The sequence below is a fragment of the Rhinolophus sinicus genome, linkage group LG03, assembly GCF_036562045.2.
Source record: "Rhinolophus sinicus isolate RSC01 linkage group LG03, ASM3656204v1, whole genome shotgun sequence".
Classification (NCBI taxonomy): domain Eukaryota; kingdom Metazoa; phylum Chordata; class Mammalia; order Chiroptera; family Rhinolophidae; genus Rhinolophus; species Rhinolophus sinicus.
Window position 1 is genome coordinate 198,600,860 of NC_133753.1, and position 26,102 is coordinate 198,626,961.

Consider the following 26,102-nt stretch of genomic DNA (forward strand, 5'->3'; position numbering starts at 1 on the left):
CTCGGCCCCACTGGCACAGGAGGCCCAGCCCTCGCCCAGACTCTGAGCACATGTGTCCTGAGCACCCCAGCACGGCGTGCAACCCCGCTCAGTGTCCCTGAACCCCTGGGCCACTGGGGACCAGCAGGCTGAGCCGGCCTCTGATGGGACGCTCCACTCACAGGGGGTGCAGACGACCTCCCCAGAATCTGCCCCGGGAAGCAGTGCTCACGGTCCCTGAGAGCCACCAGTGAGCACCTAGGCGCTGGGTGACCTGCAAGCGAGGGCAGAGGCCCCTGGGATGGCCAGGCCAGGTGTCGTGGGGAGGAGGCCACTTGCAACACTCGTAGGAGGAGTGGGTCCTGGCAGCCGAGGGATGGGCAGGGCACACGGAGGCCTGGCCACAGGGGAGCACGTGGCCCCCACTCCTGCCTCGAGAGCCCACACCCCATCCTTCCTGTTCCCCTAGACTGAGCAGAGGGACAGGGCAATGCAGGGTCCTTCTGAGTCCCCAGGGCCTGGGGGGTCAGGCAGACACCTGGCCACTCAGCCACAGGTGTGTGCAGAGCGGACAGGAGGTCACTCCCCATGGCACACGGACACGCCGACAGGTCAGAAACAGTCGTGTGTTCAGACACGGTCACAACTGCCCATCACTGACTTCCCAAGGTTTGGGAGGCTTAGCTCATTTGGGAACTACTTCCCTTTTCTGCTGTTGTATAAGAAACCACCCCAGATTCACAGCAGGGTTGGGGCCCGGGACATCCAGACTTGTAACACGCTGGCTGGCTTCCCAGAGACCAGTCCCCTTCAAGCCTGGTTTCAGGTCCCAGCAGGGCTGCTGTCCCTCTTCTGTTGGCCTCTGGAAATACATACAAAGAGGGAAGTGAGAAGCCAGGTCCACAGAACACCTGTGAGGCTTTGTGATCTGGTCACGGGGTCATGTTACATGTTCCCAGGCATTGTGCAAAGCAGACACTCGCTGGACAGACGGAGCAGCACCGACAGCACCAGGGGCCTGCAGGGCACCCGACCTGGCAGCTGGCCAGCACTGGCCCGGCCAGCGGGCGGGCTTCGAGGACATGGCAGCCAGGCTTGGCTGCAGGTGGGCAGCCATGGTCCAGCAGCTGCCGACACCTCTCGGAGGTGGAGCCACACGTCCCATTTCCCACAGATTGCTTTTTTTGATTAAAAACTGATTTTCTACTGTGCTCTCGGAATTGCTTTTCTTTGCCTTTGGAGGAATAGGAGGGAGAGGAATAAAAAACCTCCTGTAAATAATCTTCCTCCAGAACGAGACTTGAAGAAAAGAAAACCTAATTTGTCTGATTTTCCTTCTGTAGAGTGAACGCACACTGGATGGCACTGTTTATGCTGCGTGTGCGTCATCTTTATGCTCTGGGCTGAGGGGGAGATGCCTCGGGTTGGGAGTCGTCCTGGGTTCTGCCCACACCCGGGACACGAGCCCAGTGCAGCTGCCACTGAATCTCTGACCCCACGGTCACCTGCGAGGCAGGTAACATGCTGTGTCCTCCCTGTGGAGTCAGCATGTGATATTCTGTTGCATAATCGAAATACTTGAGATGACAGCAAATGCACTTTTAAGCCATGAATCTCCTGTTTGCTACAAATCCTTTTTCCTGAAGGAAACTAACCATGTAACGGGTCTCCAGGCCTCACTCAACTGGGTTGCCTGAAATACGAGACTTTTTAAAATGAAGACAGAGTGGACAGAGGGGCAATCTCTGATCTTTAGGAGCTGAAGGACCCCGGCAGAGAGGTGCCGGCCGCCCAGTGCGAGCTCTGAGGTGGCCGGAGGGTCAGGTGTCCATCAGCCCCGTACCAGGGGAAGAGGTGGCCCCAGGCCCCTCCTCAGTGCATGTGTCAGGAGGGGGACAGTCACCTGGACAGCTGTGGAGGCAGCTCCCACAGGCCAGGGAAGCGGGGTGGGGGCCTCTGCACCCACGGCACAGTGTGTGGGGGCCTCAGGGTGGCCCTGAGCCTCAGCTGCCACGTGCACAGGCTCCGGGCTGGACCCTGGCGATTGCTTTGAACACGTGGCTTTACCTCCATCCCACACAGCAAAGCTGTCTGATGGTTCCCTTGTGCCCACTGCCCAGGACGTGGACGTTGGGGGACTGACCACAGGAGGCCACAAAGGGCGCCAGCTTTAACACCAAGCTGTGTTCCAGTCCCAACATCTATGTTCTGTTTGAGTGATGCCATAAGTTATTTAACTTTTCTATGTCTTATCTCACAAGCAAATTGAATAAATATCTCTAAAGAGTTGTTTCCAGGGCTGGATGAGATGAGAGGCGATCTGCCCCTCCCTCCAAGGAAAGCAGAGCCTGAGACAAAGAGGACGTGTACACGGCTGTATTGCAAATGGGCCTTGGGAAACAAGGACAGAAGCCAATGCGAGTGCCGACACTGAGCCCGTTCCCAGGACAGATGTGAGGGGGCTGCCAGGGACCTCACACTGTCCTCTCGGGGCTGGAGAAGCAGAGCCGGCCCCACTGCCCCCCTCCCCCATCTGTCAGTGGCTCTGACTTTGCCAAGTGCAAGTGCGAGGGACAAGCTGACTCCCGCAAGCCCCTCACTTCGGCCCCACTGGCATCAGAGCGGGTCCTGGGCAGAGTGGGAGGGACGGCCCCTGGCAGGGGCTGGCAGGTGACATCGCCATGAGGCTGCCTGTCCTAGCGATGCCCAGCCTCAAAGGTGGGCCGGGAGCACACGAGGCCAGGCACACAGGTGCCAAAATAGATGCACGAGCACTGAGCGCGTGCTGGGGACACAGTAAGCACTCAGCAGTGACTGCTGTCATCACAGAACTAACCTACAGCCTACGTACCAACCTACATACCTAGTTGGGCCCCAGCTTCTGAAGACCGTTTCCACAAACAAGAGGACCACAATCACGGAGGGAGTGCCACCGTGAGCTTTAGGCTCCTTTGTCATTTTGGAGAAAAGAAACGTGCACAGGGAAAGACAGGACCACGGGCGCTGGGTGGGGATCCCTGAAGGGCTGCGAACCAGGCAGGTTTGCCTCCCGACTGGTCCTCACTTGTCAAAGATTGTGCTGGGGAGAAGCAGCGGCTGATGGATGACGGCCCCTCCGCGGTCCTCCACAGCAGACATTCAGGGGGAGCACGAAGGCGCTTGCATCCCACGTCAGTGGGGAGTGCGCCTCTGCCTGGCTGGCTCCCAAGTGCTCTCAGTCATTTCCGATGCAGCTCGTCCCCGGGAGAAGGTCCAGTGCCACAGCCAGCTCAGGGGCTGGCACTGCGAGGCCCTCGCTCTGTCCCCCCTACCGCCACCTCCTTTATACACAACTATTCACCATTTAATCTCTCCTCCTCTGTCTGCCAACCTACGTACCTGGTGACCAGAAGGCAATCAGCTAAACCTAGAAACAAAATTGGTCTAAGAACTAACCTTAACTGTTCCTATTTCATTACAATTGAAGTTAGTTCACCTGTTCTTAGTTTCGTGGTGACGATCAAACTGGCCCCGAGGACCCTCAGAAGGTCTTCTCTGTGTAAGTGGGACGGTTTGGTTGGTGAAGGGGAGACACTGACCCACCAAAGTCATGGGCTTGGTCACAGGACACTAGTTAAGATGCTTCCAGCTGCAGCAACAGAAAGTTTTGACTCAAACGGGCTTCACTCAAAGGAGACTTGTCACCACCCACATGGGACCTTCAGGCAGGGCAGGCCCTTGTCTGCTCACACTTGGTCCCCTTTCTGTACGTTTTATCCTCAGGCTGCCAGCGATGCTGCTTATTCCACAGGTCACTTCCAGACTGGCCATGTCCATTCAGACACACGTAGAGTCTGCTGGCCTCCCTGGCCTGAGCTCGGTCTTAGCAAGTGTTCCCAGGGCCTCGTGTCGTGGACTTTGGTGAGTCTGGGAAGGGATGGTAGTAGTTGTGTCTTGGCAGGCAGGGATGTCCCTTGTCCCCCGTGCCTGGCACTGGGCTGGACTGTGATTAGATGCACTGCAGCTGATGATGTGCTCTGATTAGTCTTTTCGACGAGACACCAGGATTCTTGTCACTGGCTGGATCTTCCTGAAATCCCCAAATTGGGGCCGTGGATTAAACCATGGAAAAGCGGTCGAGCGAGCTCAATTCTTTTTCTGTGTCAATTTGCTGGCAGACACTACTGAAGAATATTTTTCCAGTGAGATGCTTATGAAAAACATTTCTGAGTACCAGAAAATCAATTGCGTTTATGAGAAAGCTATTGTTCCAGGAAACTTTGCTGCAAATTCAGAATGAAGAGACTCAAGGAATAAGCAAAAGAAGGAAACGACAAGCCAACAAAGGAGTCTTTCAGCCGCATCTTCCAGGTTGGTTCACCCCAGGCGGCTGTGGACAGTCTGCTGCTGGGTTATTTGCACACACACAGGGGCCAGGAGTTAGAACTGCCCACACCACGCGATTTTCCTCTTGAATCGAAATGTTATTCTGGTGACATATTAAACGAGAGGTAAATAGTAACAAAAATTAGGGTATCGTGTAGTGCGAGTGGGGTTTCCACTCTGGGAAATGTCAAGAGTGGGGGTATTTGGGAAGCATGGCAGCCTGAGAACCAAGGCTGCAGGAAGGGCTTAGCAGAGGCGCCAGCTCTGATTAGCCCCGACCCCCTGGGGAAAGCGCCCAGGGACCCAGCAGCACCTCCTGGCAGGTTTATAGATGGGAGAGTTTGTGCTCAAACACCAAAAGGAGTTTTACGTCCACGTTTTTCAAAAGCCTCCCCCTGCAGGTGGGACAAGAGCACACAGACAGTCTACACTGTGGGCCTCCATTTCCCCACCGCCTCGGGGCGGCCAGTGAACCACTGGTACAAAGTGCCGCCTCGCCGCTGTCCTTGAGGCGACGTCCAGGCTGCTGCGTCGTGCTGTTGCGGTGAAAACAGCACTGCGCTTGTCAGGGCTGGTGAGAACCTGCCCCTCTCAGACAGGGCGACAAAACTCACTTAGAGAAAGAAAACCATGTTTTCTCAACAGCTACCACAAAACGCTATCCCATAATATGAAGTAGTACTTCCGTTTATGGATCAGAGCATTATTTTGAGAATAAGTATAATGTGGAAAATATGAAATGTGGATGAGAAACAACAGAGTGCCCTTTGCTATGGAAGCGACGAGGTTCTGAAAGGCAGCTGTGGCCACCGAGTGGCCCCACACCTCAGGGGAACAGAGGGGACACCCCAGGGCACTGGCTGGGCCCCAGGTACAGACAGACCTTCAGCCTCTCATCACCCACATGCTAAATGCTAGTGCAGGGCCCAGCCTGTGGCCTATAAATACCATTTGCTCTAAAAGGGCCTCGGGGGAGAGAGGGCGAATCCCAGGACCGGACAGGAAACGTCCAACTGAAGCCCAAACATCTATTGGCCCAGGAAGTAGAGAGCCACACAGACTGCCGAGGCCACGACAAAGGGACTTGGAGGGGACTGAGGGGGCTCCCAGCATCAGAAACAGGGCACCTCAAGTCCCAATGAGGACAGTAAGAGCAGCAGGTCACAGCACAGGGACCAGGTTCACATCCGGGCGAGACTGACTCCAAAATCCCCAGCTCTCCATCTTTTCAGATTCTGAGACATCAGCTCCCCGTTGACGTCTCTCCTGCAATTGTCAAGCGGTTGACAGGGCAAGTTGCTCCATGTGGAAGAATCCCAGTGCACAGATGACACCAGTGTCACCAACATCACAGAAAGAAGCACAGCCCCTCGGGACTTGAGCTCTTGTGGAAACGCTCACCATCTATGCAGTGCTCTTGCCCAAGCTGAGCCCAACTCTGATCAGTTTTCTACATCAACTGCCACTGTCCACGACATACAGGGACAAAGGAGCACGTTGACTGATTCCATGATGGGACCCGAGCATCATGGGAACGCAGGAAAACCTACAGGACAAAAACACAGTGTCTTCTCCAACAACAATGACAAAATGGCAGACAAAGGGATGGGACACAGCTGGGCGACCTAAAGACAGAAGGAACCTAAGTGTGGTGTCCACTGAGCAGAACGTGTGACCTCCACCGAGTTCCAAGTGTCAGAACAACTGGACAAAAACAAGGAAATGCAAAGACTGTCTGCGTATCCAAGGCCAGCAAAGAATTGTTGGCTTTGTAGGCCTGACATTTATCCTGGGAACGTTCTTACGCATCCCTGTCTCTCAGAGATACGTACTGAAATATTTACAGACACGATGCCTCGAATTTGCTTCAGAGCAGGTAGGGAACTGGCTGGACTGCACATAAGTTGTCAGGTGTGGGAACCGGCTGCTGGGGACCTGCTTGTCCTCTCTGTTCTGGTGTTCTCTCTATTTTTGTAAATGTTTGGAAGTTTCCATGAGAAATTGTTTTAAAAGGTGGAGGTTCCATCTGTGTGTTCTTTACATCTGTGCTGGCTTACATGTCAAGGTGACAGACCTAGGCGAGAGCCCTGCACACAACTGATCCCCGAGCCCGACACCACCAGTCCCCGAGCCCGACACCACCAGTCCCCGAGCCCGACACCACCAGTCCCCAAGGCCCGACACCACCAGTCCCCAAGCCCGACACCACCAGTCCCCGAGCCCGACACCACCAGTCCCCGAGCCCGACACCACCAGTCCCCAAGCCCGACACCACCAGTCCCCGAGCCCGACACCACCAGTCCCCGAGCCCGACACCACCAGTCCCCGAGCCCGACACCACCAGTCCCCGAGCCCGACACCACCAGTCCCCGAGCCCGACACCACCAGTCCCCGAGCCCGACGTACCACTGCTCCCCATGATGCCCCCCCCAGCTGTGCCACATGTGCTGCGTCCACTCTGAGTGGCTTCAATCTCTGTCTTGGGTGCTGGGCAGGCTGTAGGACAGCCCCCTGCATCTCAGTGGTGGGGTCCCTAGAGCCCTGTTGAGATGGGAACAGGTCTCTCTTGGTTCCGTCTTCAGACTTCAGGGAGCAGGGACGTTGCCCAGACTGTCCCATGCACTTCCCAGCCTCTGAGCCCACTGAGGCTCCGCTGGCCCCAGACGCAAAGCTTCCTGGGCCTTAGCCTGTCGTCCCCAAGAGGCTATGAGGAGTGTCATCCCACTAAAGTACAACCGCAGGCCGGTATCAGGATTGTCCAGGCCGCCACAGCCTGGCAGAGTGGGCGACGCTGGTTGGGCAGGAGCAGCCGGAGCACAGCAGCCTTGGTGTGTGTCTGTGCCGAGGGAAAGCGGACCCACATGTTGTGGGGGACGGAAGCAGGCTGTCAAACGGCAATATCAGACCCCAAGCAAATCAGAGACACACACCCAGCTGGGAAACAAGCGGCTGGAGCAGTTAGGTGAGGTGAGGCCAGAGGACAGGCAGATCTCCCACTGAGCACATGCCACAAGGGTCCACACCCAGCAGAGAGGGCAGGGAGATGGGGCTCCAGTATGTGACAATAGTGCTTCCCCTGCTTTGCCCTCCCGGACCCACGGTACTGAACCAAGTGACCAGGATGCACAGGACAGCACGCAAAGCCAAAATTGAGTTGAACACAGAGACTCAATGCCTGAGCTGCCAATGAGAACACTGTCCCGGGCAGCTCACCTGCTGTCTCTGATGGGGCATTTGGATAAGGTGGGCACTTGCCTCTCCTCCATGAGGCACTTCTCTGCCTCTCAGCAGCTGCAAAGAGAGATTCATGCAAAATCCAAGTGTCCAAACTACCAGTTCAAAGCTCTTTGAAATCTTGAGGCCCTAGAAAGTTTGTCAGAGCTCATGACCCTGAACCTATCTTCCTGGTGCTGAGAAAAACAAAAACTGTCAAGCATTAAAGAGAAAAGCAGCAACCTTTTCCCCAGGTAGTGGGGGCCCCTCACCTAAGTTGGGATGATCAGAGAACCCAAAGTGAGATCCCTCCTTTGCCAACCAGAGGCCAGAGGCTGCTGGTGCCTGAAGGGTCTCCACTCTGACCACAGTGACAACCACCCCACCCACCCCTCCTCTTCAAAGAAAGCACCACAGTGTTACCATGGGGAAGGAGAGGTGGACGAAGGGTCTGGGGGTCTCAGACCAGGCGACAAGTCCACAGAGCCCACCAGGACTGTGGACGCCTACACAGAAGTCACCTCCCACCCACATGACACAGCCACGGGTGCAAGCGGGAAGCCAGCCAGGTTTTGAGCCTGAAGTTCTGGGCACCCAGGCCCTGGATCGGGGCTTCCAAAGTTCAGAGAACCTGCACCTTGTCCCAGGATTTCAGGTAGCCTGGAAAGCACAATCTCAGTGACTTCGTTTCTAGCAATGTCCTGATAATGGGATGTCCTGCAGACGAGATAGCGGGCAGCTTGTTGACCAGGGAGCAAGAAAGTCCTACCTGGGAAGTTGACAGCGTGGCTCTGAGCTGTGCCTGTACGTGAGGATGGGACACGCTGCCAGCCCTGAGCGCAGGCCGAGGACGCGGCCAGCTGGAAGCTGACCTTCCTGTGATGGTGGACCGCACAAGGTGCCCCAGCCCTCAGCCTCATGCAGGTTCAGGAGTACTTTCTGAAGACGACGCCACATGCACGGAGGCCCATCTCACGCATGGTGAAGGCTGAACAAATCCTGGAGATGTGGCTGCCACACATCATGGGACGGACAGTCTGCACACTCTGAGGTTGCGCTCAGTAAGCAGGTGGTCAGGAGCTCCTGCCAGCCTCGGGGGGCCTGTGAAGACCCTCTTTCCAGAGCAGACTGTTCTCAGTACCGACGCTCGTGCTGCAGGCGGTGGAGCAGCCACCTTGAAACCAGGGCTGAGGGAGACAGGGTGGGCAATAGGGAGCCCTGCTTCTGAAGGTCTGACGTTATTCCCGTTGAAACTCATTTTATCAGATGTTAAAGAAAATACAACAGAAATCTGCTTGAGAAAATCTAATAATTTTCTCTATTGGGCCGACTGTACACACTTTTTATTCTTTCCCCAAGCAGAGTCCCCGCCACCACTTTTCTATGTAAATTCACTGCATAGAAAATCAACATGCACAATATATCATAGTGAAAAATGCTCAGTGATGGAAGGAGGACTTTGGGTGGTGAGCATACAATGCAATATATAGATGATGTATTATAGAATTGTACATTTGAAACATATGTAATTTTACTGACGATTGTCACCCCAATAAATTTAATAAGGAAAAAGAAAGAAAGAAAAATGCTCACAAACCATACCCGAGCGCTCCCAGTGACCCGGGGCCCTTGGCCACGCGCTGGTGCAAACCGTCTCCCTCTCCCTTGAAGCCCATTTTGCAGTGGCACCTCCACCACAGAGCAGGGACGCTTCCCTTCCCACACTAACCAGCTCTGGTGTCGTCCAGGCGCCATGCTGAGCACCCCTTCCTCAGCCCCCACCCTGCTGCCTCATGTCCAGCCCATCATTCACTGGGTACAAACGTGAAACCGCTTAAACAAGACACAAGTTCCTCCTCTCTCAAGTCAGAGGCCAAAGGCAAGAGTCAGTGCAGCAGGACGGCCGCTCTAAGGACTGCCACCTCCCAGCCAGCAGGGAGGGGAAGACCGGAAGTGCAGGGCACGCAGTTTCCTGCTGAGTCAGTCACAGGGAAGCCACATGCACGGCAGGAACTGTGTCTGTGGCCCACGCTTAGCAGGAAGGGAGGCTGAAAGGTGACTGCTCACTGGGCTACAGCTCTAAGCGTGGAGAGGAAGTGTGTCACTGAAACAAGGGGACCATGGGGGCTCGTGGGCGACGAGCAGGTCTGCCCCCCGCTGGACGCTGGAGGGCTGTGAGCCTCTGAGAGCCCCTCTGCCTCCAACCCAATCGCATCGCCCATCAGTCACTCACATGGCCTCCTGGGCTGAATCTCATCACACCTGTCACGGAAGTCAGTACACAGTGTGGAACCTTTGGTAAGGCTGCTGACAAGTGACACGACGAACACTCACGCCGCTGAGGCTACCGTTTTCTACCACGGGCTTTCACTATTAAAGAGTTTTATGCAAAGAACATAAAAATGAGTTTCAGATCGATGTAGTGAAAATATTTTTAATGAGTGATACGAGGGAACGTGGTCACTGCTACAGAGAAAAACTACCGATCTCTGCCTCACACCACTAATAAAAACACATAAACTCCACATGGATCAAAGGCCTGAATGTGAAGATTAAAATTAGAAAAATAGAAGAAGAATGAGGGACACAACTATAAAACAAAAATAAGTAAGTAAATAAATAAAGGGAAAATGATACATTTGACTGTATCAAAATAAAATACTTTGGTTAGACAATAGACAAATAGATACCATTAAGTATTATTTAACATTAATATTAAAATTAATTATTGAATTATCGAATGTTAGATAAAATACACAATAGGGATTCTTTAAGCTATTATTTGCATTAATATTATAATATTAAATAGAAATAAGATTTCAGTTTTCCAGGACCCCACTAGAATCTCTCTGGCTCTCTGTGCATTTGGACTGTGGTTGAAAATGCTAAGTTCCATCATTAGTTTTCTATAAGCTCTTCAGAGCTGTCAGAACCGTCCTCTCCCGCCGCGGCCCTGCTGTCCTCGCAAGTGGCAGTCAGTGTGCCAGCAGGTTTGTCTCCCCAAGCCCTGCCATTCTCGGACACCCCAGACCAAGCGCCACATGGCGTGGCCGCTCGAGCAGCCCCTGGAGAGGCCCCCAGGGCCACAGCCCTGCCTCCTGGCACAGGGCCACCAGGGGCTAGAACTGTTCACAAGTGGAGATGCCACTTCTAAGTTAAGAAAGTTTCCTGAAAACACCTGTGTGCTCCCGATATGGCACGTGGTGTTGCTTCCAGCCTCTACTGGTTTTACTGCTTTCCCTTTAGAATAGTGTTTCCGTCTGGTTGCTTTTTCTGTATTGCAATTCTTATGATAACATGTAATTACATAATAATAATACACAGTTATCATTTATAATTATGTAACTTACAATTATTGTATAATCACATAATAATAATATTCACTTACATCATAATGTTATTAATCAGACTTGCAAAAGAATCGCTGTATCTGCCAGAAAGGACAGGTCGTGTCGCTGTGACACAGAACCCCATCCCAGCGGCTCAGAACAGCAGTTGGTTCCTGCTGTCATGGCCTGTCCCCCAGGTGGGCAGTCAGGGAGCCTCCACGCTCTGACCCGGGACAGGGTGGAGTGCTCACCGGATCTGAAGGCTTCTGGATGGCAGTGACGCAGGACCTTCTGCTCACATCTCATTGGCCAAAGACAGTCACAGGGTCACACGTGACTCCCAGGTGGCAGGAAAGTGCAGTCTGCCCTGTGTGCAGCCAGAATGGGCCCCCAGCGCTGGCCAGCAGCACTGACTGCCACAAGCATGTCACCAAGTCACCACAATTCCCTGACCAGAGACCATCGAAACAGAGCAGGCTGGAGACAAGACACATCTATATAAATCAAGACCAGAAAGAGCCCAGCGTGGCCAGCGTGGCTGTGCAAACTTGTGCTGAAACCTCAGAAAGATGCAGTCACAGGACAGTCACCAAGGGCCCTCTCATCAGGGGCCAAGAGTGAGAGGGACGATCTGGACAGAATCTTGTCCAACGAGTGAACCACGTGAAACCTACAGGAAGCCCCAGAGTGCTTGAGAAAGGTGTTGCAGCAAAAACGCTGCCAGCTCGGACTGGGAGGGACAGAATGAGAACCAAAGTGGGGTGGTTGGAACCCCAAAACGTCCCGGCAGGAAGCAGGCCAATACAACTGAGCCAAGTGTGTGATTTGCTTCTGCCACAGCAGGCAATGATGAGGTATGGGAGAAGGGACAGTCCGTCAAAGAGATAAATGAGGCTGAGAGGTGGCCTTTCAGGGCACCCCTTTGTGATGGGTTGAATTGTGTCCCCCCCAAGATTCACGTGTTGAAACTCTTCTTTGTAAATGGGGTTATTGCAGATGTAATCACTTAAGATGAGGTCGTTAGGGTCCCTAATCCAACATGACTTGTGGACACAGAGAGCGATACACACACAGGAGGCGGCTGCATGATGGTGGGGGCAGAGATCAAGGTGGTGTGCCCACAAGGGACGCCAATGATGGCAGCGACCACCAGAAGCTGGAGAGAGGCCCGGAGCAGGCTGTCACCAGGGCTGCAGAGGGACCCGCACCCTGGTCCCCAACAATAACTCGCCGTGGTTTAAGCCATCTGTTGGATGAGTGTCACGCAGCCCCAGGACATGCCTACCCCCCCTCCATGAGAAAGGATGTCACCCGCTGCTCGGAGTCCTGTGCCCACCCGAGCCAGGTCCCAAGCACAGCGTCGAGGCCACTCTGATGTGTGTAGGGACCACGGTTCCTTTCCAGGAGCTGCTGTATCCCAGGCAGTGAGAGCGTCTCTTTCTGTCATTTTCAAACAGAAAACGAAAAGGTTGCTAAATGTAGATGTAATTTTGACTGAGTCACTGATCTGGATACTTTTAAAGTAAAACAGTAAGGATTTCTGTCACACTTTGAAGTTGGCTCTGAGCCCCCGTCCTGCTGCAGGGCAATTTTAAAGCCATTAAGAATGTGTTCCTTTTATCTACGGCCTTCAATTAATTGAATTTCAAAAATACTCTGAAATCGTGTTTTTATATATGTAAAGAAAGATCAGCTGAGTCCCAGCGGTTCCTATGTGATTTACTGAACAGTAATTAACAGCCGGAGCGTTAAGCTGGTCACTGCCGAGTGCCACCTGCGACTCTAAGGTTTACCGTGGAGCTGTGACCTTCCCCAGACGCCCGGAGTAGAGCAATGCTCTTCATTTCCAGGACTGCTTTGGATGGCCTTCCTGAGTCACCCTTCCAGGGGACACACCAGGGTGCAGAGGACAGCTAAATGCGAGGCCGGGTCCACGCCTTCCTCGGCTACAGAGGATGAAATGCTAAGCAGCCAGCGTTCAATGCTCCCCAACTTCATGTGCTTTGTCTGGGGGCGTCACTGAGCCAAGTTGACCACAGACTTCCGGGAACCCGACCGGTCATCACGCCAAGTCGCCCGGGGCCGCTCAGCCTGACAGCAGGTGCCCAGTGGGCAGGCGGGGTCCAAACAGACGGCTGACCTCCCCTGTGTGCCACTCCTGCCCCCAGTCTCATTTACTTACTGACCTGTGCAAATGCCATTTGGTATCTTGCCGCCTTCCACTTGGGCAAGTGTGTTTTGCACACAAGCACAAGAGAAAAGCATGGTCAGTGAGAACGGTCAGTGGGCAGGACACCTGGGCTTCTTTTCATGGTGTGAACACATTCTTTCTCTGTGCCATTTCCAGGCAGGACAGCTGCCGCGTGCTGGTTTGACGGCCGCTGCTGTGTGGGCTGTGTACCCTTTGTTAAGAGCCCTCACACGAGCACTGACTCATGAGGTCAGGATACACGGTTACCCTGCTATCCCTGTAAAGACTGGCCTTTCTAAAAAGATGTCAGGGAACCCAGAACGATATTCACACTGCAGGGCAGTGCTACGTACTGTCACCGTTCTCGACAATTTACGGTAACTCCATCTCTCTCGTTCAGATGCTTTCCTAGAGGGGCTTTTGTGAACCGAGTCTGTGCTGGGTGAACATTGCAAGTTTAAACAAACAGACTACAGACATTGCCTGAATTAACAACCCTTCACTTCCAGTGACAGAAACCTCCCTAAAACCCGCTGGTGCATTTCAACTTCATACGCATAGACACGACCCCATATTCCTGAACTAAGGAGAAAGAAAAAACTTCCTGATGTTTGCTGGCTCAGCCTCCTTCCAACCTCACCAGGACGGAGCAGCAGAAAAGAAAAATGAGACCCAAGGCACGGGGCTCCCTGCCCAGGCCACTCAAGGTCGTCCTCTGACCCACTGCTTTGAAAAAGAAACAACTCAGACACTCTGCTTTCCCCAATTCCGTGTTTGGCACTGCACTAAGAAAGGGGACGGGAAGGGAAGGGAGAAAGACGGCCCTGCAGCCCAAGGGCCAGCTGCGTTGAGAGGCTGGGGACCACCCAAAAGCCAGGAGCTTGGGGAAAGGTGCTGGTTTGCACTCCATGACCCTTGGATCTGGGCTGCGAAACACTGCTCCGCTGCTCAGTCAGGCCAAGGGACCCTTCCAAGGACAAGGGCATCTTTGGGACAGCAGTGCCAGTGGTCCTGAAGCTGTCTGCACTCGGGACCAGTCCCTTCGGCCTCCTCCTTGACCTGGGGAAGACCCTGTTGCCCATCCTGAGTCCCAGGGTGGGGGACAATGTGGCTGTGGGTGCTCGGCTGTGGCGGGCACGGGGCAGTGTCAGAGTCGGCCCAGTCGGGCCAGCACAGCAGCTGCAACCACCAGAGGCCTCTGCATGTTGCAGCAGCATCCAGGCCGGGGGAGGCTGCGGCAGCCTGGCCAAGCCCTGGGGCGCAGGGACGTTTTTTCAGATTGCACTCAGCAGCTCTGCCAGCAGGAAAAACAAAAGAGGGACTGAGAGAAGATGGATCCATCAGGGAGCAAGTGTGACCAGAGGTGGGGGCACGGCGAAGGGGGTGGGGCACTGTGGGCCTTGCCACAGCACAGGGTCTGCCCCAGACAACTGCTCTCCTCTGGAGGTGGCCGCAGCTACAGGCTGTCTTTTTGCTTTAATCACTCACTCTGATGCCAAAGAGGGACTTCCCCTGCCAGGCCCCCTGGCCAAGACCTGGGGTATTTCCGTCATTTCCTCAGCGCGGCAGCCTAGGAAGGTCTGGCAACATGGCAGGAGGGCTGGGGCAGTCCCCTGCCCCAGGAGTCAAGGGCAGAGAGGCAGAAGGGCTTCCAGTCACCTGGCCAGGGGTCCGGGACAAGAGCAGGCCTGGCAGCGTCTCCATGCCAGGATGTTGAGGACCAGCCTTGGGGGTGTTGGTAAAGGATAGGCCTCCTTCCTGGGAGAGGGCGGGGGAGCCCCAAGGACACCTGCTGTTGCCCTGTCACGGACATCCTGGAGGACAGGGAGCCCTTCTGGCTGCCCGCTGCCCTGGGCCTTTCTCAGCCTCCGTGCTTCTCAGCGGTTTGCGGTTGTCCAGAGGCCTGAGTGAAGGTGCAGTTAGTTTATCTCCCAATCAAGGTTGGAAGCACAAACTGCCTTGCTTGTATCTTCAGCTATGACAAGAATCTAAGTCGCAGGTGAACTCTGCAGGAAGGAGGGACAAGCTTGTCCATGTTGGCCCCAGGGCCCTGCCAGGAGCAGGCTGCTTGGCCTGAAAGGGTGGGGGATGGAGGAAGGGGGGAGCAGGACCAGGCCGTCCCACCCCAGGTGCTGAGGGGCCTTTCTTCTACCTCCTTCCAGGAGGAATCAAATGAGGGCCCCCGCTCCCTGAGGACACCCCCTCCCAGAATCCCTTCTGTCAGCCCAGGGAGTTGTCCCGTGGGCTATGCCTCTGGATGGATACCTGTAGGTCTGTAGCCCAGAGAGAGCCCACCTTTGTGTTTCCAGAGACCAAACTTCTGTCCTTCCCCAAGAAGCCCCAGGAAGCTCTGGGCTCAGCGCAGGGGCTGCAAGCCTGGGCGGCTGGCTCTCTTCCTCCCTGGCTCTGTTCCATGGAAAAACCCGAGGGGTGGGCGAGGCCTGGAGGCCAACACCATGCCAGCCTGGTGTTGGTGACGCAAGCGGGCATGCACCGCCTTTCCAGGGACTGCAGAGAGCTTTGAGGAAAAAAGGGGGGAAACAGCAAATAACTTTTTCAGACATTATCCATGACAACAAGCCTCAGATGTCATTGCACGACCACAAATCATAAGGAGAAAGCTCACGGTTCTTTGAAGTCAGAGGTGGGGGGAGATGGGGGAGACCAGGGTGATGGGTTCAGAGCTGGCTGCATCAGGGTCAGGGAGGATTGGTCCTGGGACCCAGGACACTGCCCTCCCTTCCAGCCTAGCCGCAGGCTGCAGAAGCCACAGGCTGTCGGTGTGGAGGTGTGTTCCCAGGCCAGAGTCCAGCCGGACCAGGTTCTGGGCAGTCCTGGAATCCACCACGCCAGGCGCCCAGTCCTGTGTGGCCACCTGGCCCCCAGCAGTTTCTGTTAGTGTGAACACACCAACGATTTCCTGATCTGCCGGGCCTGCTGCCCCAAGAACCCAGTGGGTGGAGGCCAGTGTGGATACCAGAAGAGAAGCTGGGCTCCCTTAGTGCGAAAGGGTTGATTGGGGCGGGGGTAGGGAAGAACGGGTAGCGCCTGAGAGCCAGGACGCCCAGCCTCTTGGGAGGAGCCGGCCAGCAGAGCCCTCAATCTGTCCTCCAGGGCAGGGATACCACCTTCAAAGGGGGACTCTGGGAACTGGGGCTGAGAAGGAGCGAAGCTGTCTGAGGGCAGGGCTCCTCCAGGCCAGGAGGCCCGAGGCCGGACTACCGGAACACGGAGAGGGCCCTGAGGAGCCCGAGACCCCTGGAGTAGTACAGCTGGCCCAGCTGCTGTCTGCTCAGTGTGTTCTCTGAGCCCCGAGACCCTGCCATTCCCTCCTCAGGGCGCCCCTCATCCCTGCTCCTACCCCCGGTGTACCCTGCGCGCAGGCCAGGCGGAGGGGAAAGTTGGCAAGTGCGCGGCGCCCGCGGGGGAAAGCGTTAATGGGCGGCCGGGTGGGAGCAGAGCGCTCGCTCGCCCACGTCACGCCGGTGTGGGCTCGGCTGACGACCGCGGCGCCTGGGGACGCCGGCGCGCTCGGCTCGCCAGGTGCTCCGCCTGGAAATGTCTCCATTAGTTGTCGCCTGTTCCCCGCCGGAGCGCGCGCACCGATCGGCCGCGCAGAGCCTGGCGGGCGGCCGGTAGTGGCCCAGCGCCACCGCAGGTAGGCGAGGTCCCCGCGCCCGCGCCCGCCCCCGCCCCGGGGCTCCGAGACCCCTCCCCCCTAACGGGGAGGCGGAGGCGGCGCGCGGCCGCCGAGGGGCGCGGGTGACGGCGACGGTGGCGTCTCCCCGGTGCGTCCCGGGCTGCGCGCTGCTCCCGGCGGGCCCGGCGCCCGAGCGGCGCGGGCGGGCGCGTCCCCAGCGCAGGTAGGGAGTGGGCTCGGCCGCACAAACTTTGCGAGGATCGCTCCTTCGCTGGAGGGCACAAAGTTTGCTGCTTGTGGGTGGAGGGTCTCTGGAGGCCGCCGTGTTTGCTGCAAGTTTCGGAAAAGGGGTGCGGGGGTACAGCGCGGGGCGCGGGGTCCAACCCGGGCCAACAGGGTCTGCGCGGGGACACCCGGACTGCGCACCTTCCCGGCTCCGTGGCGCCCTGTGAGCGCGCGGCGGGGACGCAGCAAAAGAGCCGGAGGGAGTCAGCCGGTACGCAGGGCGTTTCGGGGAGGAGGATTCAAAGCGTGCGCCTGCAGCTCGCCCCACTGGCGTCGCGGGAGATCCCAGAGAACAGGCTGAGAAGTGACCTGCCAACGACAGGGTTCGCGAGTGCGGCGCCACCGACATCCAAAACGCCTCCTAGCCCCTCACCCCGACAGGGTGTCCGCGAGCAGTGGGCGGGCACAGGCCCCTGAAGCGCTCAGCCCTACGCCTCAGAAAAGGAGGCCCCTGCCGGGTGCCGCGCACTCCCGCCTCCGCCCTCTGCCTGGGGTCAAGTCGGCTGGGCTGGGGGAATCCCCCCACCGCCCCCTCTGCTCCATGTGCGGGATGACTGGCGTGGCCTCGGGGAAGATTCCCGGAACTGGCAGTGCCGGGCTCCGCTGTGGCAGGAGCGAAGTCCCACCCGGAGCAGGAGAAGGTCAGGGCGCCGCCTATCTCCCTAAAGGCCCTCCAAGGTTCCGACGGCCCGCAATATCCCGTGGCAGGAAGAGCGACCCGCAGGCCTCTAGCATTTGGACCTCACCCGTCCCTCAGGCCCCCTCACCCTCGGCTCTTCTCGAACTCAGCAGGCCAGTGGGGACACCTCGTTCAAGCCCTGCTGCTGCCCTGTCCGTGGGGGACTGCGGGTTTCCGATGGGTCCTCCTCTCAGGTATATTTAGAACCGGGGTTCCCTCCAGGGACATGGGCTGAGCACTCCAGCGTCTATGCAGGTGCATTTAGCTGACCTTACCCGGAGGCTGAAGCTCCTGTTCCATTGCACTTGGAGGAAACCCGGTGCCTCAGCCCAAGACTTGGCCTTTCAGTGAAGGACACTCGATAGTTACTCCGGGATTATCTATGGGACAAAGATGGCTCAGAAAGTACCTGATTTGGGGCAGGTGGTCAGCGGGAGGTCGGGGTGTGCGCTGGTCTGGAGACCGACAGCACTGACCCTGTATCCAGGATTGGCTCACAGGGCCTGGGGGAGCCGCTACAAGGTCGCAGGGCTCCTCAGGCGCCCCGAGCGTCCCCAAACAGGGTGGGGGGCCAGGTCCCTGTGCAGCTGGCCTGGCCCGGGCAGGAAGCGGAGGATGATGTTCAGAGGCCTGGGAAAGTGGAGTAGGTGAACTGGATTTCAGGATCAGGGAGAGAGGGTCGCGGGAGAAAACCCAGCAGGCCGGTGGGGCAGGGAGCGTGTATTTACACACTCAGGCTGGAAAGGAAAACAGAACAGTACAGTGATGGTCAAAGGCGTCCCCGAAATCCCTCCCCCAGAAACCCCCATGGAGGCTGTGCCCGCTGGCTGGGGGGGAGGGGGGCACGTAGCTCAGAAGACAAATGGTCTCGTGCTCAGAGGCGCCGTTTCCGGCAAGCTGTGGCCGAGTCTCGGGGAAGGAACGGTGGCTGTCAAGCCTGAGCGTGATGACAGCTGCCAGCCGGAGTCCCCCAGCACGGGCCGCTGGGATCGGGTGGTGGCTTCCTCCCCCGCCAGCTGAGCACTCAGGATGGCCCGGCGCTAAATGCCGTCCTTGCATCGGGACTCGTGCTCCCTGAGCCCTCAGCCCCCTCGGCTGCTGCCCCTCTCGCCAACCGGCCACATTACCAGGAGAGAGCGAGTTGTTTGTAAACAATAAATAATGGAAAGTAGGAGGACGTTCAGCAAAAGCCTCAGCAGAAGCCAGAAAATGGGAAGGAGTTGGGAGGAGGGGCGGCGGGGGCGGGGAGTCGCGGAGGAGGCAGAGAGAGAGAGAGTGAGGGAGTCCTTCCTGCCGAGAAGCCCCGGTGGCTAGTTTCTTATTATTTACAGGAAGGTGATATTAGCAATTCAGGTGAGAAAGAAATAAACACGGCTGCCACGAAATCAATACAGAATTCAAAAACAATTATTAATGTCATTTGACTCGTGTTCTTTATATATCTCTCCTGGCTACAGACGCTAAACTGTCTGAATAATTTGCATGGAGCGGCTATTCATTATTTCTGATGTTTTTCCTTTGCAAGCAGCTCGGACGTGGCCGGCTGCGGTCCAACGCGATCGGAGAACTCCTATTTTCATCTGTAAATTAAAGCAATTACGCAGCAGATATTATATGATGCGTACTGTGGTCTCCAGATAGTCATCAATCACCTTCAACCGAGCTGTCAGAACGGGCAGATTTCGTTTCTGGGAGGCAGGCTTGCAGCTGGGGAGAGGGTGAGAACGTCATCATTAATTAGAGGGTGACCCTGGGGCGCTTCACAGGTCTGAACCCAGGAATCTATCCCAGCAAGTCTGCACAGCGCCGCCGCGCGTGGCTCCCTCCTGGCCGGCTTCGAGGCCGAGCCGGCGGAGAGCAGCTGGGGCGAGCCCGACCCCCTAGGGTCGCGGCGCACAAGGCCGGGAGCGAGTTCAGGGTGGCCCAGGCGCCCCCTTGGCGCCTGCGCGCTGGCTTCTGCTTTGCACTAGGGCAAGGTCCCAGATCCAGAACTGGCCGTGGAGTCCTGGGTGGGCACATGGCCCCCTCCCCAGACCTCTCCCTGCGCCTCCGTCAAGGGGCTGTGCAAAATTGGCTGGGAAGGGCGCCTCTGCCTGACGCCCAGCGCCCCCTCCTTGTAGCCTAGCCCCGAAGGTACCCGGAAGGAGCGAGCACAGCTGGAGGGGCCCCAAAGCTGAGAGGAGAAACCTGTTCCTCGGAGCGCTCAGGGGCGTCAGGCAGTCCCTGGTTTAGCCGCGAGGGGCTGGGGAGGCTGAGGGAGTGCGGCCACGGGAGGGGCGGGGGAGGAAAGAGAGGGTCAGGCGCCGAGCGGGAACCCACGGCGTGGGGGGGGACGGAGGGCGGGGGCGTCCCCCGAGATTCGCTGGCCGAGAGTGGCAGGCCCCGCAGCGCTCGGGCCACCGAGCCCCTGAGTGGAGCGCTCCGGGGAGGCCCAGGCCCCACACACCTGAGGGCGTTTTGGCCTCCAGATGCGGACATGGCGTAGCTGCATCTGCCTCTGGAACTACATTCCGGAGGAGGGTTCGGACTGGTGGGAGGTGCTGCGGCGCGGGGTTAGACAATGGTCGGGCCCACGCTGCTGCCGCCGCCTCCGCGGGTCCCGCCGGCGGAGCCGCCTTCCTCCCACCTGAAGGGGCGCAGAGAGCGGAGGTCGGCTGGCCGCCCGCGCCCGCGCGGGGCTAATTTTAACTGTTGATTACATCTTCATGAAGACTCAGTCGTGTGTCCCTCATACGTCTCATTTGTAATTGAGACTAATGGTTACAGTGAGGCGGGAAGGAGCAGCTGCTCATTAATTAATTTCTAATTAAAAGTGCCTCCCGTCCTCGGTGACTAAGGAGAAACGCCGTGCGTCGAGGCGATCTTGACTCCTCGGATGAAATTCATTTGTTAAAGCGCGGTGGCCCCTCCGCGCCCCGCCCGGCGGGGCCGCGGCCGAGGGACCCGCGCGTCTGCGGCCAGGCCGAGCTGCGGCAGGAGCTGACGTCAGAGCCTCGGCAGCTTAAAGCCGCGCACATCTCACTTGACGGGTTCGCGAGACTGGTTTTTTTTTCCTTTTTTGCAAAATATGTATTTGTGTCGCCGCTGCGAGGCCGGTCGGTCCCAGAGCCCCCTTGAGGCTCCGGATTGCGAAGCTAAAAGGGTCGCGGCAGCCGCCGCGGCTCACTTTCCTACCTGGTTAGAAAAGTTTGCAGAGCGTGTGGATGAATTAACTCGCCCTCCTGCTTCGCTTCCCCCAGTGCCTAGGAGCCGGCGGCCCCGCAGCAGTGGCCGAGCCACCCCGGCCCCCGCGCACAGGACCCCGCGGGCCAGCCCACCGGCCGCGGGCCGCGCTCGCCATGTCCTACCCACAGTTTGGATACCCCTACTCCTCGGCACCCCAGGTAAGGAGGCCCCCGGGGCTGGACACGCTGCCGAGCGGGCTGGGCTGTCTGCCAATCTGATGTCGTTTGCCGTCAAGCAGGCCCTGTGCCACACGCCCCGGGAAGGGCCGGGGTGGCCAGACACCGACGCGGGGCTCCCAGTTCCCGCGTAGTTGAACCTCCACGCAGGGCTCTGAGGATGCGCCTCAGGGGATCTTGGGCTCCCGGGAGACAATTAGCACAGGGCGGCTTGCAAGGCCTTGGAAACCCCCTGAGGAGGGTGTGAACACTCCTGGCCAGGACGGGCGGGCCCCCCAGTGGCTGGAGGGGGCCAGGGCGCGCATGCTGGCGGATTACGGTAGGCCCCCAAAGACGTGGGGCAGGGCCTCCTGGGTGGCGCGGAGCGGAAGGTGGCCCAGGGCCCCAGCCTTGCGCCTGGGTGGCCCGCCCTTCCTCGCGGCCTTCTCTCCCCAGTTCCTGATGACCACCAACTCCCTGAGCACGTGCTGCGAATCAGGGGGCCGCACGCTGGCTGACTCTGGGCCTGCCGCCTCGGCTCAGGCGCCGGTCTACTGCCCGGTCTACGAGAGCCGGCTGCTGGCCACCGCGCGCCACGAGCTCAACTCGGCCGCCGCCCTGGGCGTTTATGGGGGCCCCTACGGGGGCTCGCAGAGCTACGGCAACTACGTGACCTACGGCTCCGAGGCCTCCGCCTTCTACTCGCTGGTAAGGGGGGAGGGGTGTAGCTCTAACCCTCCCTGCCACACCCCACCCTCCCCACCCCTCTCTTCGCCAACCTCAACTTCCCAAACTCCGGAGGCAGGGGCGTGAGGCCCCTGAACCTCGAACTGTTTGGGGGTGGGAGAAGCTTCCTTAAATTTTGCACCTCCTAGCCTGGTCCCTGGAAATACCACCAGCCCCTCCCCCACCCCGCCTCCCAGCGGATGGGCCGCCGTATTTAACGTATTATTGTTCTGGGATGGCTGTTAAGTTGTGATCAGATCTCTGGTTCTGCGGCAGCGCGCTCTCCCCTCCCCCGCCCCGCGCCTCCCCGCCCCGCGCCCTCCCAGTCACTCCGCGCCTTCCTCTTCCTCCCCTCCCAGCCTCCGCGACCCAGCCCTCGCTCCCCCTCCCTCCTTCGCCCCTCTCCCAGCCCCCCGGCTCCTCCCGTTTCTCTTCCCCCCTCTCCCAGCCCCCGTTTCCCGTCCCTCCCTCACCCTCCTCTTTCTGGTGTCCCTTAGCCCCCACCCCACCCCTTCCTCCAGTTACACCCTCCTCTCTCCTGTCCCCTGCAACAATTCCCTGTTCCCCCGACACCCCCCGTCTTGATGCCCCTTCGCTGCCTGGGCACTAGGGACAGTCTGGGGACCCGGGCGAAGCTGAAGCAGCCAGAGGCCTAGGGGAGGGGCTCGAGCTGGGTGGCGTCCCGGGAGGCGCGACCCTGGGTGCCTGGTCTGCCACAGAACAGCTTCGACTCCAAGGACGCCGCGGGATCTGCGCATGCGGGCCTCGCGCCCGCCGCCGCCGCCGCCTACTACCCGTACGAGCCGGCGCTGGGCCAGTACGCCTACGACAGGTGAGGGACCCACCTGGGCTCCTGGCAGCCATCTACCCCAACCAGCCCCATGTCCCCACGAACGGTTGGGCGGCAAGACGGAGGGCATTCCTCTCCCGGGGTCTGGCAGCGCTGACCAGGCCTCGGTTTCAGCCAACACCTGACAAGCCCCTGAGGCCGGCATTAGATGTGTTCCGAGTCCCCCACGAGGTCTGGACCCCTTGCTATGCTGTGGTTTGGGGGCGTCACATCTTGATTCCCAAGCCTCGGATGCCTCCCCACCCCAAGAAGTGTAGCCGGTGTGGTGCGTCCCTGCCGGCCCCAGCCCACTGCCCTCACGGCGGGAACCGGAGCGGGGAGTCCTCGCCCACTCGCACACAGCAGTCCGCGGCTTCCCGGAGCAACAACTACGTGTTTAACCGCAGAAAGCCGACGTCCGCCCTCTGGGCGTTTTCTCCCCATTGGCGCTAATGACCAGCACTGCCCGTGGGCGTTACATCATCTGGTTCCCAACTCTGTGACATGCTTTTCCGGTTTCCGGAATCAAAAGGGTAGGAGAGAAGCCCTGTGAAGGCACTGGAAGATGTGTCTGTCTGTGTAGAGTGACAGACACCTGGCCAGGCCCTGTGCCGGCTCCCCACCCTTGACCTCTCTGGCTCCCCAAGAGCCCAGGCTCCGTGTGAGTTTAATTAAATATAAATATCTTCACCCTCGGGCCAAAACCTGCAGTCCCCGCGGGCAGCAGCGCTGGATGGCCTGGGTCCGACCCAGGCCTTACCACCATAAACACACCCCCACCACGGGGACCGAGAACCTGCGTGGGCCTTGGTCAGGAGCACCTCGCGACTGCCGGGGGCTCCCTGACCAGCGCCCCATTGGCCCGCCTGTCTCCAGGTACAGCACCATGGACAGCGGCACGCGGCGGAAGAACGCCACGCGCGAGACCACCAGCACGCTCAAGGCCTGGCTGCAAGAGCACCGCAAGAACCCGTACCCCACGAAGGGCGAGAAGATCATGCTGGCCATCATCACCAAGATGACCCTCACGCAGGTCTCCACCTGGTTCGCCAACGCGCGCCGGCGCCTCAAGAAGGAGAACAAGATGACGTGGCCGCCCAGGAACAAGTGCGCAGATGAGAAGCGTCCCTATGGGGAGGGTGAGGAGGACGAGGGGGGCGAAGAGGACATCCGGGAGGAGCCCGTCAAGAGCACCAAGAATGAAGGTGGGTAGAGGCTGGTGATGCTGGGGCGGGAGGCCACTCCTCCCTGTGCCTTCTCTGTGGATTCTGGGGTGCTGCTAAAGGCATTAAACCTTTGGGGGCCTGGGCAGTGGGAGGGTGAGCTGACCCAAAGGAAGCTGTGTGTGTGAGTGTGTGTGTGTGTGTGTGTGTGTGTGTGTGTGTGTGTGTGTGGTGGGGCCTGTGGTGGTGAGGTAGGAGCATGTCTGAAGAAATCCAACATCACGTTTAAAACATAGACACCCCACCCCCTTTGACTTGAGGCTGAAACCCACGCGCAAGTGTTGCCAGTGTGGGGAGATGCGAGGCACAAAGAAGCGTGGGTGCTCTTCCTAGCCCCAGCGCCAGGCCCCATAACCATGGGCACAGAGGTAGGAAGCACAAGGAGATGGGGGCCTGCTTAACCTGCCATCCTCTCCCTCCACTGGCCACGCTGTCTCTCCTGGGCAGAGGCGGTTGGCAAAGAGGAGAAAGATCTAGAGCTCAGCGACTTGGAGGACTTCGACCCGCTGGAGGCCGAGCCCCCGGAGTGTGAGCTGAAGCCTCCCTTCCAGTCCCTGGACGGTGGCCTGGAGCGCCCTGCTGCCACGGACGGCCCCAGTGCCCCTGGAAAAGAGGCCTCAGGTGCCCTCCGGATGCCCCTGGCCGCTGGTGGCGGGGCCACCCTGGACCAGGACCTGGAGAGGGCCCGGAGCTGCCTCCGGAGCGTGGCAGCGGGGCCGGAGCAGCAGCCGAGCTCCGGAGGTGGGCCGCAGGCCTGCGAGGCCAAGCTGGGCTTTGCGCAGGCTGGGGCAACAGCGGGCCTCGAGGTCAAGCCGCGCATCTGGTCCCTGGCGCACACGGCCACCGCAGCCGCCGTCACCAACCTGAGCCAGACTGAGTTTCCGTCATGCATGCTCAAGCGCCAAGGCCCCGCTGCCCCTGCTGCTGTCTCATTGGCGCCCGCCTCGTCCTCACCTGTGGCCCCGGCTTCCACCGGTACCCTGGACAGGCACCAGGACTCCCCGGTAACCAGTCTCAGAAACTGGGTGGACGGAGTCTTCCATGACCCCATCCTCAGGCACAGCACTTTGAACCAGGCCTGGGCTACTGCCAAGGGCGCCCTGCTGGACCCAGGGCCGCTAGGACGCTCGCTGGGGGCGGGCGCCAACCTGCTGACATCACCCCTGGCGCGCACCTTCCCGCCTGCCGCGTCCCACGACGCCCCGGCCACTGGCGCCGCCAAGGAGCTGCTGGCGGTGCCCAAGGCCGGTGGGAAGCCCTTCTGCGCGTAGCTCGGCAAGACCCCTGGGCCCAGGACAGAGCCAGTGCTCAGGCTGCAGGCTCCCACGTAGAAGACTTTCTCTACCAAGTTTCCAAAGCTAGGCGAGAGAGCAGCAAAGCTCAGGCCGCCCACCCACCTTGGAGGGAGGACCTGAACTCGGCCTTCGGGGACCACGGGTGAGCCCCGGATCTGTCTCATCAGGTCCGCCGGCCACCCTGGCCATTTCCAAACTCGGGGAACGGCGAGATCGGGCTGCTCCCAGAGCAGAAAGCAGCCGCTCTGAAGCGTAAAGTTTACGTCCAAAAGTTTACATGGAGAAGACCTTTGGGTCCCAGGCTTTGTTTGTGTCACTGTCTCCTGGATGTGAGGCGTGCCCGCCCGTGTTCCTTCCGAGGACCCCTCAGCCTGTTGACCTTCTGATGTCATCCTCAGCATATAACCCTCACCCACACACTTCCACCGAATCCACACGATTGCACACTCTTAACTCGATAAAATTATGTTTTTTAAATGTATGTTCACACCAATAATTGCCTGCTTCCGAGGCTCATATAACAAAATCAATAAAACCGAGTGATGGTGTTTGCATTGCAAAATGAACACATTTCCAAGGTAGGGGCTGGAGAACTCGGGGGAGGAAAGGTGCGGAGGCCCCGGGAGGAGTGGGGGCGGTGCTGACCCAGGGTCCCCAGGAAGTCGCTTGCAGGGCTCAAGACATGGTTTGGTGAAGCCATTTTTAAAAAACAGTCAAAACAAACTTTTAGGATTCTGTTACATTCCGCAATGGAGCTGGACGAGAGAACCACAACTTTAAAACTCTCCCCACTACCAAGCTCCAGCATTGTGAGAAAATGGGAGTTTCTTTGGCTAGATTAATTAGAATAGTTTTAAACTTCTACATTCCCTGGGACTGTGCCCTGGTGGGGGACGGGCGGGGACATCAATACCCAGAGGCCTTTCCGCTGCAGGCGGCCCACAGGCCGCGCTCTGCGACCGTGTGCG

The 26,102-nt window shown here is 58.3% G+C and overlaps 1 protein-coding gene and 1 long non-coding RNA gene across 5 annotated transcripts; one reads left to right on the forward strand and one right to left on the reverse strand.

The window, feature by feature from the left end:
* Positions 1-12,524: 12,524 nt before the first annotated feature.
* On the reverse strand, positions 12,525-17,257 carry LOC141570744 (uncharacterized). The gene is made up of 3 exons (XR_012495207.1): positions 17,144-17,257; positions 15,373-15,595; positions 12,525-15,083 (listed from the first exon to the last, which is right to left on the reverse strand). It is a non-coding gene; the product is annotated as an uncharacterized LOC141570744 (long non-coding RNA).
* On the forward strand, positions 15,711-25,696 carry IRX4 (iroquois homeobox 4). Of its 4 annotated transcripts, none has more exons than XM_074329116.1 (6): positions 15,711-16,735; positions 20,921-21,064; positions 21,518-21,769; positions 22,507-22,619; positions 23,493-23,821; positions 24,287-25,696. In XM_074329116.1, the coding sequence occupies exons 2-6, from the start codon at positions 21,020-21,022 to the stop codon at positions 25,108-25,110; spliced, it is 1,563 nt and encodes a 520-aa protein (XP_074185217.1). In that variant the 5' UTR covers positions 15,711-16,735; positions 20,921-21,019; the 3' UTR covers positions 25,111-25,696. The 4 variants fall into 4 exon arrangements, with proteins under 4 accessions (XP_074185217.1, XP_074185216.1, XP_074185215.1 ...); XM_074329115.1 differs by lacking the exon at positions 15,711-16,735 and adding an exon at positions 16,810-17,875; XM_074329114.1 differs by lacking the exon at positions 15,711-16,735 and adding an exon at positions 16,862-16,940.
* Positions 25,697-26,102: the final 406 nt, after the last annotated feature.